This window comes from Oratosquilla oratoria, unplaced genomic scaffold (genome assembly GCF_046742065.1).
Source record: "Oratosquilla oratoria isolate Oo_2021 unplaced genomic scaffold, ASM4674206v1 SCAFFOLD45, whole genome shotgun sequence".
Classification (NCBI taxonomy): domain Eukaryota; kingdom Metazoa; phylum Arthropoda; class Malacostraca; order Stomatopoda; family Squillidae; genus Oratosquilla; species Oratosquilla oratoria.
The window spans coordinates 4,798,904-4,812,742 of NW_027467710.1; the positions used below are offsets into that span (position 1 = coordinate 4,798,904).

The 13,839-nt window shown below is 41.6% G+C and overlaps 1 protein-coding gene across 1 annotated transcript in view; it reads right to left on the reverse strand.

Moving 5' to 3' along the window:
* Positions 1–3,150: 3,150 nt before the first annotated feature.
* Positions 3,151–13,839, reverse strand: part of LOC143023159 (uncharacterized) — a 14,382-nt gene continuing 3,693 nt past the window's right edge. Inside the window, exon 3 of the mRNA XM_076181677.1 lies at positions 3,151–6,318. Coding sequence (XP_076037792.1) covers positions 6,097–6,318 — 222 coding nt within the window. The 3' untranslated portion in view covers positions 3,151–6,096. The remainder of the gene's footprint in view (positions 6,319–13,839) is intronic.

Below are 13,839 nucleotides of genomic sequence, written 5' to 3' on the forward strand. Positions count from 1 at the left end.
CTCTCCCTTAATACTCACTTCCAGTCTGCTGCCACTTTCTCTCCTTATACATCTCATCACCTTACTTTCACCCACATTTATCTTCAACTTTCTTCTTTCGCACACCTTCCCAAACTCTGTCACTAATTTCCCCAATCCTTCCTCTGATCCTGCTACAAGCACAGTGTTGTCAGCAAACAACAATTGGCTTATCTCCCACTTTTCTCCATTTTCTTTAACCATCTCCAATCCCCAAACCACTCCCTTGTATTTACCTCTTGCACCACCCCCATCCATGTATAAATTGAACAGGTAAGGTGACATAACACGTCTTTGACAAAGTCCCACCTTTACCTCAAACCACTCTATTTCTAATCCTGACACATGCTCTACTATTGTAAAAACTTGACTGGTCTTAAAGCATTTCCTCCTATCCCATATATCTGCAGTACCTCCCACAGTGCCTTCCTGTCTCTGTCATAAGCCTTTTCCAGATCCATAAAAGCCCAAAATACATCCTTACCTTCCCTAAAGCTTTCTCACATATCTTACCACAAAATCTTGATCTATGCCACTCCTACCTGTCCTAAAACCACACTGTTCCTCACCAATTACTCCGTCTGTTCCTCTCCTAATCCTCTCAATCAAGACCCTCCCATAAGCCTTCCCATCTACATTTAACAAGTTAATTCCTCTGAAACTACTACACTCACACTTTTCTCCTTTTCCCTTGTGTAAAGTGGAAATAGACAGGCACTCCTCAGGCACTCTACCCTCTCTTTAAACATTAAATAACCTCACTAGCCAATGCACCATCACTGTATCTCCTTTTTTCATTCTGCATGGCATCCATCCATCCCAGGTGCCTTACCTTTTCTCATCATCTAAACAACTACCTTTTCATCTATCCTTATTTTTCCTCACTCATCACGGTCATTTTCTTAGCACATCCCACTGCAACCTTTCCTCCTTCACATTTAGCAACTCCCTAAAATACTGTGCCCATCTTCCTCTTACTGCGTTTTCTTCCATTGTCATCTCTCCATCTGTACCTTTTCCTTTTTCTTCTCTACTTGCTTTGCCCCCTCTCTTAATTTCCTTCCAAAACATCTTTTTATTACTTTCAAAATTTTCTATCATACTCTTACCCCATTTCACATCTGCTCTCCTCTTTGCCTCCTTTATCTTATGCTTTACTTCTCTCTTTTCTTTGTACCTCTCATATGATTCTCTCCTGTTTTGTAACCAATCTGTGAAAGCTCGTATCTTTTCTTCTACAACCTTCTTTGCTTCCTCATCCCACCACTCACTACCCTTCCTTCTTTCTCCTCTCATCCTCCTTATTCCACACACTATCTTTGCACACCTTGTGACTCCTTCAACCATCCCCATTTCTTTTCCACTCCTAGTTCTATTCTATCTTTCACTCCCTCCCACTCTTCCCTCAGTTTCTTCTTGTACTCCTTCTCCTTTTCTTTCTCATTTAAGTAGTACACTCTAAGCACCTCCCTACCTTTTGTCCTTTTCCTCTTTAACCATCTATCCTCCACTCTCAATTTACCTCCACCAAAAAATGATCTGATATTCCCCCACTCTCTCCCCTTAGAATATGTACATCCTTAACTCTTCCTACTATACTCCTAGTTACCACTATATAGTCCATTAATGCTCTATCTGCCACCCATCCACCACCCTCTCCCATGTGTACTTATGCTTGACTTTCTTCCGAAACACTGTATTTGCTATCAACTCTCTAGACACATCTCCACCAACTCTCCACTACAAATTTTCCTGGAACTCCACATTTCCCAACCACTTTGTCTATTGGTTCATTTCCTACCCTAGCATTAATGTCTCCCAATATCACATTGACATTTCTCCCCAATCTTTCTATGCACTCATTTAAATCAATCCAAAAAGCCTCCCTTTCTTCTACACTCTTCTCACTACCAGGCCCATATGCACTTACAAAAACCCACATCTCCGTTCCCAGCTTCACCTTCATCCACATTAACCTTGAAGAAACCTTCCACTGCACTACATACTTACCTATCTCTTCACTTACTTGTATAGCCACCCCTTCTCTCCCTCATCCTCTCTCCACTCCTGAGAACCTCCCAACTACACTCCCAAAATCACACTTTCCCCTCCCTCTCAATGCCAACACATCCTTCTTTATTGTCACAAACATACTGCCTCTCTCTTCCCTTTTACTCTCATCTGTACCACATCCATGCACATTAAAATACCCAAACCTTAGGGTACTGGTTGGAAAACTCCTAGACCCTCTTATGCCTTTACTTTTTTTTAGGAATGTCTCCTTTGGGGCTACAGGGAGAAGGATGCCTAGTCCTATCCCCCTCCTGTTTTTTGCCACCTCGTACGACTGAAGTGGGAAGACTTGGTGCAGTATTCTTTTCTCCCACCACAGGGTTAGGCGAAAAAAAAGAGTATTCAGAGAAATGGTACAGGACAGTAACAAGGGGTGAGGGGACAACATAATGGAGGGACAGTTGCAGTATAACACAATATAATTTCTCTATGAACAGATATTTCCTCTATCACAGACAAAATGATGTGTGGCTCTGGTCCATAGGGGTGCCCCATATAGACCCTAAAGTATCAGCTGCATGCTATTTAGCCACAATAACAGCCAATACCCCAGATAGGTCTTGATAGGATTTAAAGACAGGCAGCTGTAAGATGATTCTGACATTCTTCTAGCAGAACCAGAACTTGCAGATATTTCTTGTTGGTCCCTCTGCAAATCTTAGAAACTAAAAAACAAAGATGTACTTACATAACACATGATCAGACAGATAAGTGGAAAAATATTAGTCTCCTGTCCTGCTGAAAACTTACACCTACATCTATTAGGATGAAATGACAGAAGGTGAATGCAAAAATGAGAGTGGGTTGAAGATAGTCCAGAAATAGATCCTAGGCTGGAGTGCTGCAGGCTGAGAAAGGTGTGCTTACTTTTATGTCTACAGGAACTAATTTGTTAGAGTTAAAACTTTCCATGACTTAACAGCCAATGCCAAGTGCTTAAGGTTGAAAATGCAAAAGAATGCAGCATAAACTTTTTAATGCTGCTTGTACTACACAAAAACAAAAATACAACTAATGGAGCTTTCATTAGTTGTGAATTTGTATATAAAAAACATCCAATAGTGTTCATATGAATTTATTTTTCATCCAGTTGAATGAAACTATACAGGCTTTTTATACAGATACAGCTCATGAATGTGTAAATATCAAATTGTATCAAGACAGGGTTGCCATGTGCAAAAGTTGTGGTCTTTCTACAATGGCAACGATATTTGGTGTTGCTCCAGTCGTCCCTGTGCTCGTCACCATAGCAACATCTCGCTGGAATCACTAACTAAAGCAGAGGAGATCTCAGAAAAAAGAAGATATCAAACAAAACTGCACCAAAAATTTGCAAGAGAGAAACTGGGCTACCAGGGTCAAATAGGTCTACTTAATTGAATTCATCATAGCAAAGGCATAAACACTTCCTTAAATCAAGATGTAAACCTACAGTAAAAGGAAGAGAAAGATTGACAGTTGGTCTCCCAAAATTTCAAAAAATAGATTTTTCACACATTATTCTACTGGTAACTAAAATCCAAAACAATTAACAAAGCAAAAATAACAAATGAAAAGATATCTTATGAAAATCATGAGTTCAGACATCATGTACATATGCTTGCACAAATTTGACTGAAACAAAGCAGTCACATTAAAAAATGCCTGAGTACTAAAAATATGAATTGTTAAATACTGCAGCAGACATCAACTATAGTACAGATTAGGGCAAGGGTGGAAAAGAAGTGCCCACAGGGAGAAATGCTTATGTTATGACAGGACGGAAATCACCTTACCGATCAAGTTGACTGGAAACAAATGGACAAGAATGTGAACACTCTTGTCTCTCTTGCTTGTTTGCCTTTGACTAGCCAGGCCCCCTGGTCCAAAAAGGTTTGCAGTGTATATACAGCGAATAAGGAAAAGGGGAAGTGGGGGCACTGAATGGGGCCATTATGCATCAAATTGGAGGTGCCATAATCAAAGAAAAGAAAAAGAAAAGAAAAAAAAACAAGAAAAAAAAAAAAAAACACATCTTAGATTTAAACGTGATACAGCAGTATTGATGAAAGGGTACACAGGCAGGTCATTACAACAATTATAATACAATCTTTGTACAAAGCGCCAGTACCCTCATTATACAGAGCCCACACAGCACCTCACCACACTTCAGATTTGTATTAGAAATCCCTGGGGCTGTGTTACTTTATGTCCCCTTCCCTCTGGCACTTAGTCCTGGGCCAGTGTAGGGTCATGCCCTGGCCACATGACATGGCTTGGACCAGTGTGGTGTCGCGCCCTGGCTGCATGCTGTGACACTTAACAGGAGAAGTGGGAAAGAGGCCAAAGAAAATAAGCACTTTGACAGTTTCTGGGTTGGATTACCATAAAGTACTTAACAAAAGTTCTTACATAAAATAGGTTCATCAATCATATACAACTTCATATTTGCCACCCTATAACTTTAATCAATATGGCAAAACAAATCCAATGAAAGAATATAATTATTAATATATATAAAATATCAGCTATACTTTTTTGTCTGTTACCCTAACATACAGTTTGCATGACAAGGTCACTATTCCAGTAACAAATGTCTTGAAAAAGGACATCACAGTAGAATCTGGGTCACATTGCTGCACTTTGATTGTGTTAGCAAGCTCTTCTCACAATACCATATACTTTGTACAAGACTGAATAAAAACTGTGAGGAAAACTAGTGAAGGGAAGTATGCAATGTGTGACCATATAGACGACACAAACCACTAGTCCATTATTAGTTGACAATAAACCATATCAAAGTCTTGTAACAATTATTTCTATTGTTTTTTTCACACACACCTCAGTTAACATCTTACTTACTATAGAGCAAAACAAAAGATATCAGATCATATACAACAGGATATAGATTTCCACCGTTACCATGACGAATTACGAGAGGTGGCTACTTCCTGGAAAAATGCAGTACAGAAAATCCAAAGCAATACCACAAGCCAGGCCAAACTAGACCAGACCAACCCTATTTGTGTCAGTGGCACTTCTCTAACTTTACCTCCTCCTCCATGCAAACCTCCACTTTCTCTCTGCACCAGCCCAACTTGTAGTGCCAGACACAGCAACAAGGCCTTTTCCAAATTACAAACCTGCACTTTCAACACAATGGAATGACTACAACAGAAGTGTACAAAAGTGGAAAAGAGAAGAGAGGAAAGATATCAAGAAAAATAAAAAGAAAGCTAAGACAACAACATGACAAATGTAACATAGGGTAAGCAAAAGATAAACATGCTGGAAAATATAACTTTCTCCTCGGTGATATCAACTAGTCATGTGTATGTTGTACAAGGTTTATTTATGAGGTGCTGATGATATCAAGGTTCTGGTTCTGGTGAATATGGATTAGTAGTGAAAACTCAAGTAACTGAAAGCTAAGTTTTCCACCATGGACACTTTTGCAATAGCAAGGTTGATGCAACATAATGATATGCCAACTCCTCTTGTTTTGAAAACTTAACAACTCCCGTCTTTAGAACTTCATCTCACTTTGAGCATTTAACATTTTAGCGAGACTTTGAAGGAACTGTCATTACGGTGGTTTATTAGTCCTAATGATCAAAACTTGTGTAAAGCTTATACCGGTCTCACATGATTTTCTATATCACAATATTTCAAGCTTGCCTGAGGAATGTTGTGTAACTCTTCATTTTATTGGATTTAAATAAACTGAAAACTCTCACTGGTAAATTCTCTTGATCAAATATCAACTCTTTCTAATCATACAATAAAAAGCCTACTGAGTCTGGCTAATTTAGTTATATAATGGGGCAAATACAGTAGCATCTTGCAAGAATTATTTGCATCAACTCATGTGTATTCTGTTTTGGTGCAAAAGCAAGTTGAGAAAGAACAGAAGCAGAAAGTAGACTTTCCTGTCACTAAATCAGCAATGGGCCTCCATGAGGAGTCTTAGTCTCAGGACAGGTGGCTCTTGGATGAAACAACAGGTCAGTGGGGGCAGAGCAAGTACTACTGCGCCACAGCCACAGGCTCTGCTTGCTCCTGCCCAGCCACTGCCGATGACCTTCTGTCCCCAACTTCCATCTGATCCTCTTCTTCCTCTTCCTTTTCCACAGGAGACCCACCGTCTGCTTCCATGAACTCTTCTTCTGGGGAGTCAATACTATTTGGTGGTTCCGTTGGAGGGCTTGGAAGCTTTGGAGGCGGAACTTCCTCTACAGGCAAGTTGGTCTGTAGGAAGCAGGGTATAACTAATAAGTTTGAATGTAAATACATATACATACATATACCAAGGCTTTTTCCCCCTTTCAAGGGAGGTAGACAAAAAGGGAAAGGCATAAAAACACTCCCACCCATTTCATCCCTAAATACACTCCACACCCCTCCCACCCTCCCTCTCATCTGAGCACCTCCTGGATGACGGGTCATCCCTGCACCTTGCCCACCCCCCTGGGTCAGAAGCAGTGTTGCAAGACACAGCACATCCACAGCAAGGCCGCTTCATTTAATCGGCGACCCCCCCTCTCCGCCCCCCCTTGCATATAAGGAGAGGACAGGGAGAAATCCCTTCGGGACTTGAATGTAAATACATCAAATATAATGAGCATTACAATAACCCAACCTTTACACAAATAATAATAATCAGATTAAACTGGTATGAAGGAGAAATTGTACCCATGCCACTATATATCACAAATGCTTAATACACCTCCACACATACACCTATTTCAGACATTCATACATGCCTGACTATTTGCATAAAAAATTTTGACTACCTTTACTATATTTCCCTTATTCCATATATCTGTAACACATTCCACAAAGTTTATCAACTATCATATGCCTTCTTGAAATCCATGAAAATTAATGATATACTTACATTCTGTTAAGTACTTCCCACATACTGTATCTACCATGGGAGCTTCATATAAACACCCTCCTAAATCCACACTACTCTTCCCAAATCACTCCTGTTCCTCTCCTAATCTTCCACAGAAAATTGCATTTAGGACACCATCCAGCTCTAAAACAGTATCAACACATAATAGGCCTAGCCATAGAATCAAACTGCCTTGGATGCAACCATTACACAAAGGACACATGACAAATCATCCTACACTGCCCTGCATTATACCCATAAAACAACACAGTATTTCTTCCTTGAGTGACATATGGACTCATCCAATAACAAGTGTCAGTTACTAATTTTTCATCCCCTTGTGCAGCAGGAGAGCCTTATTGTTCTCCTCACCTCATAGTACAATGCCCCAGGATAACAATTTCCAGACAACACAATATATTTTCTACTTGACTCCCATTTCTTTGTACTATTTTTACTTCCTTCCAAAAAGTCCTCTGTGAAGGGCACCATCCTAGCCTTCCAATGGGGTGAGGGGTTGTGATGTTAAATCATATCATCATCAAAATTATCCAACATCTACTTCACTTCAAACAAGTTCTTCTCTTGGCCTCTCTCACCTTGCAAACCACTTGCACCTTTAAAAAATTATAACAATAATAATAATAAATGCATACATACATGTACCAAAGGCTTTTTCTCCCTTACAGGGGTAGCCAAAAAAACAAAGGCATAAAAACCACTCCCACCCATTCCATCCCCAACATGATCTACTCCCCCTCCACCCTCTTACCTTGGCTCCAGGATGACGGGTCATCCCTGCATCTTGTCCACTACACTGGGTCAGAAGCATGTGTCCAAACCATCCCAATAGTCTTTCATCAATCCTATCTCCCAACTCCCTTACCACCCCTGTTCTCATCCTCACCTCCTCATTTCTCACTCTATCTAGCCTAGTAACCCCTATCATACTTCTCAGACACCTCATCTCAAACACATTCAAACTCCTTCTCTCTTCCTCTCTTATGTTCCATGTTTCTGCCCCATACAGTGCTGTTTGCACAATCACTCCTTCATACAATCTTCTTTTAGCATCCATTCCCAAATGTCTATTCCTCATTACACTTTTTAATCCACCAAGGCATTTACTCGCTTCACTCAATCTACATTCTACCTCCACCTCCACTCCTTCCTTTCCTGCCACATTCGCACCCAAGTATCTAAAACTATCCACTTCCTCCAGTCGCTCTCCCTTAATGCTCATTTCCAGTCTGCTGCCACTTTCACCCCTTGTACATCTCATCACCTTACTTTTACCCATTTATCTTCAACTTTCTTCTTTCACGCACTCTCCGAAACTCTGTCACCAACTTCCTCAATCCCTCCTCTGATCCTGCTACAAGCGAAGTGTCGTCTGCAAACAGCAACTGGCTCATTTCCCACTTTTCTCCATTTTCTTTAAACATCTCCAATCCATGACCCACCACCTTTGCATTTACCTCTCACACCACCCCATCCATGTATAAGTTGAACAGCCAGGGCGACATAACACATCCCTAGACCTAGACCCTCTTATACCTTTACTTTTTTTAGGAATGTCCCCTGTGGGGCTACAGGGAGAAGGATGCCTGGTCCCAATCCCCGTCCCGTTTTTCTCGCCTCTTACGATCCAAGTGGAAATACTTGGTGGCAGTATTCTTTTCCCCCCACCACAGGGTAGGCGAAACAAGGAAATGAAATTCAGAGAAATGGTACAGGACAGCAACAAGGGGTTGGGAGACAGCATAATGGAGGGACAGTAGCAGTATGTTAAAAGTTTCATCATTTCTCTGTAAGCAGAGTTATCCTCTATCACAGACAAAATGATGTGTGGCTATGGTCTGTAGGGGCACCCCATATAGACCCTTAAGTATCAACTGCATGCATGCTACTTTGCCATAACATGCAGCCAATACCCCAGATGGGGTGTATGTATGTATGTATATACAGTGGTACCTCTACTTACGAAAGGATCTACATATGAAATTTTTAGGTTACGAAACACTTCTTCGGAAAAATATTGCCTGTTATGAAAGAAATTTCAGGATACGAAAGGCGAAAATTTCAAAATACGCGCTGCTACTCACAGCTCCCAGAGTCCACCAAACGTAAACATACTTGTAGCATCCTGTATCTTGGTTTGAAAGTGGCGCGTCCGAGCTGCTCTGCCATTGGCTATTGCCCAGCATCTTCCTGGCATCCCATTGGCTAGGAGGGACCTCTGTGTGTATGTGCGTATACCCCGAATCCTCTTCGTTTTACCGTCGGCCCACGAGGATCACCGAAGCCTCAGTCTCACACTAGCGAAATTCAGTAAAGCACGAAGTGTTCGGACCATTTTTCGTCAGCTTTTGTTAGTGTTTATTGCAACTTCACGTGTGTGTATTAACTTTTATTCACTATGGGCCCCAAGAAAGTGATGGAGAAAAGTGGTGAGAAGAAGAGAGTTGTTTTCTCCATACAAACAAAGCAAGAGATAATAGAAAAGTACGAAAAAGGGATTCGTTTGGTTGATCTCGCCAAAGAATATGGCCGTAATCCATCTACGATCGGCACGATATTAAAACAAAAGGAAGCCCTAAAAGCTACGACTCCTTCCAAAGGCCTCTCATGTGTCATTTCGAAGAGGATGTCGGCAGTGAACAATGAGATGGAGAGGTTGTTACTCGTGTGGATAAATGAGAGAGAGATAGCTGGGGACACAGTGACCGAGACCATAATTTGCGAAAAGGCGACCGCCATCTTTAATGACCTCGTAAAGATGGATGCAGGCGAGGGGACTTCGGCGCAAGAACCACACCAGGAGTTTAAGGCATCGCGTGGGTGGTTCGAGAAGTTCAAAAGGAGGACTGGAATTCACTCTGTTGTTTGGCATGGCGAGGCATCTAGCGCCGACCAGAAAGCGGCCGACGAATTTGTGCAAAAATTTGAACAATTGGTGATCGATGAAGGCTACGTTGCACAGCAAGTTTTTAATTGTGACGAGACTGGCCTTTTTTGGAAAAAGATGCCTCGCCGTACCTTCATCACAGTAGAAAAGAAAAAAAATGCCAGGCCACAAGCCCATGAAGGACCGCCTTACACTTGCCCTTTGTGCCAATGCCAGTGGGGATTGTAAAATCAAGCCCCTGCTGGTGTACCACTCCGAAAATCCCAGAGCATTTAAAGCCCACAAAATATTAAAAGAAAAACTTCAGGTGCTATGGAGGGCCAATGCCAAGGCCTGGGTTACCAGACAATTTTTTGTTAAGTGGGTCAATTTGGTTTTTGGCCCTGCTGTTAAGAGGTACCTAGAGGAGAACAATCTCCCCATCAAGTGCCTCCTCATTCTCGATAATGCACCTGCCCACCCGCCCGGCCTCGAAGATGATATCCTGGAGGAGTTCTCATTTATTAAGGTGCTGTACCTCCCACCTAACACCACCTCTATCTTCCAGCCCATGGACCAACAAGTCATTTCGAACTTCAAGAAACTCTACACGAAACACTTGTTCAAGAGGTGTTTCGACATCACTGAAAACACCCAGCTTACCCTTCGTGAGTTTTGGAAGCAGCACTTCGATATTGTTGTTTGCCTCAAGATAATCGTCATGGCTTGGCAGGAGGTGACCAGGCGTACCCTTAATGCGGCTTGGAGAAAGATGTGGCCCGATGCTGTTGCCCCACGAGATTTTGAGGGGTTCGAGGTGGAGTCAGAGGGTAAAGTTGAGCCTGAAGTTGACGAAATTGTTTCGCTGGGAAAGTGCATGGGGCTTGAGGTGAATGACGAGGACATTGACGAGTTGATTCAGGAGCACCACGAGGAGCTTTCGACGGAGGAGCTGAGGGAGTTGGAGGCGATGCAACACACGGCAGTGCAGGAGGAGTTCAGTAAAGACGAAGAGGAGGCAGCCATTATTCCGACAGCCCGAATAAAAGACATTTTAGGAAAATTCTATGAAGTTTCGGAATTTGTTGAAAAGAATCACCCGGAAAAAGTGTTCACTAGTCGGGCTATTGCTCACTATGATGATGTTTGCCTTGCACATTTTCGAAAGATTGTTAAAAGCCGACAAAAGCAAACGACCTTGGATCGGTTCTTTACAAAACGTCAGGCAAAAACCACTGCTGAGAGTGAACCTGAACCGAAGGCGGCGAAATGTGACAACGATAGCAGTTAAAACAAGAGAAAAATTAATGCAAAAAAGAAAGAAAAAAAATATTCTTTACATTATGTACAACTCTCATTTTTATGTTTATTGTGCAGTAATTTAATTCTAACGTATTTGTTACAGGTTTTGATCCATTTTTGTAATCTATAAAAAATTTATGTCCGATTTTTAAGGGGCTTGGAACCGATTAGGGCATTTATAGGGTAAAAAGCGTTTCTACTTACGAAATTTTCACGTTACGAAACGATTTCCAGAACGAATTAATTTCGTAAGTAGAGGTACCACTGTATATATATATATATATATATATATGTTATATTAAATATTATTAAAGATATATATATATATATATATATACACACATACATATACATATATATATACCCAGGCTTTTCCCCCTTACAAGGGAGGTAGCCAAAAAGAAAAAGGCATGAAATCATTCCCACCCATTCCACCCCCAAACACACTCCACTCCCCTCCACCCTCCCTCCCATCCTAGCACCTCCTGGACGACAGGCCAACCCCACACCCTGTCCACCACCCTGGGTCAGAGGCAGTGTCGCAAGTCACAGCACATCCACAGCAAGGCCGCTTCATTAAATCGGTGACCCCCCCCTCTCAGTCCCCCCATGCATAAAAAGGGAAGACGGAAAGAAATCCCTTCAGGCTGCGTCAAATTTTACTCACACATACGACCTCAACCCCATCCCCCCACCCATTCCAACTTATGTATCACAACATCATCCATATACAACCATTCTCCATTCACCCGTCTTCTGTCCTCTCCCGTCCTTCCTCAACAGACATTCCCCTCTTCCCCAAAGCCCCCTTCACCCCATCCATCCATCTCATCCTAAGACGTCACCTCATGTTCACTCCCTCCACATCTGCCTTCCATACCTCTTTTGCCAGTCTTTCTTCACTCATTCTTTCCATGTGTCCAAACCATCCTTATACTCTTTCATCAACCCTATCTCCCAGCTCCCTTTCCACCCCTGTTCTCATCCTCACCTCCTCATTTCTCACTCTATCTAGCCTAGTAACCCCCATCATACTTCTCAGACACCTCATCTCAAACACATTCAAACTCCTTCTCTCTTCCTCTCTTATGTTCCATGTTTCTGCCCCATACAGTGCTGTTGGCACAATCACTCCTTCATACAATCTCCTCATACCATCCATTCCCAAATGTCTATTCCTCATTACACTTTTTAATCCACCAAGGCATTTACTCGCTTCTCTCAATCTACATTCTACCTCCACCGCCACTCCTCCCTTTCCTGCCACATTCACACCCAAGTATCTAAAACTATCCACTTCCTCCAGTCGCTCTTCCTTAACCTCTTCACTCCAGGGCACATCGCACGTCTGGCAGCATTAGCTGCCCGACGTGCAATGTTGCGTCATAATAATCGCATTATAAAAAATAAAGTCAGTGCTCAATCGTTTGTTCTCTTTCACCCGTGTATTTTGATAACCATAGAAAATATGATGAAGCCAGTTTAGAGAGAATGGATGTTACGTAGGTACGACTACAATAAATATAATCAAGATGTTGACGTCAGCATCATCGAGTACCCACTTGCTCCTCATGCCACCTACATAGGCGTCACCGTACGGAAATGGTTGATGCTTATTTCCAGTCTACTGCCACTTTCACCCCTTGAACATCTCATCACCTTACTTTTACCCACATTTATCTTCAGCTTTCTTCTATCACACACACTCCCAAACTTTGTCACCAACTTCCTCAATCCCTCCTCCGATCCTGCCACAAGCGCAGTGTCGTCCGCAAACAACAACTGGCTCACCTCCCACTTTTCTCCATTTTCTTTAACCATCTCCAATCCCTGACCTACCACCCTTGCATTTACCTCTTGCACCACCCCATCCATGTACAAGTTGAACAGCCAGGGCGACATAACGCATCCCTGATGAAGTCCCACCTTTACCTCAAACCACTCACTCTCTCCACTTCTTATCCTGACACATGCTCTACTACTCTCATAAAAACTCTTGACAGCTCCTAGAAGCTTTCCTCCTGTATATATATATATATATATATATATATATATATATATATTATATATATACATATATTAGGAATTATATGTATATTATAATATATCATAATATGTATTTTATAATTATATGTATACATAAATATATATATATATATATATATACATATATATATACATATATATATATTATTATTGCAGAGTTTTTTATCTGCCTTTTCTCTTTCTCTGAGAATCTTTTTCCCTTCCACGGGAAGTTGTCTTATAATGTCACCATATGACATTGTTTTGTCAGTTACTTTGGGCATGGCTTTACCAAAGTGAAAAACTGGCCAGAACACGTTTTCACACTACTTAGTGCTTCATCAGTGGCTAGACTGTGAATATCTGATTGAATTATTGTGTTTATATATTGTTGGTGGTGGTCTGATATTACATTTTGGGGCTTCTGATTGGCTAGTGGGCTGGACTGGGACTCCCAAGCTATTCTACTTCCTCATTGGTCGGCTGTTGTGTGACGTCATCAGTATTGTGCCTTCTTTCAGTGGGCTTAGATCTCCTTACGCTAGGGAGGGCTTCTAAATCCCTAGTTTGTATATTAAGATTGGGAGATGTTTCTTTAATAAAGAGAGCTTCGAGGATAGGTAGCCTTCTATGGTCTTGATTTGTTGCCAGCACTTCT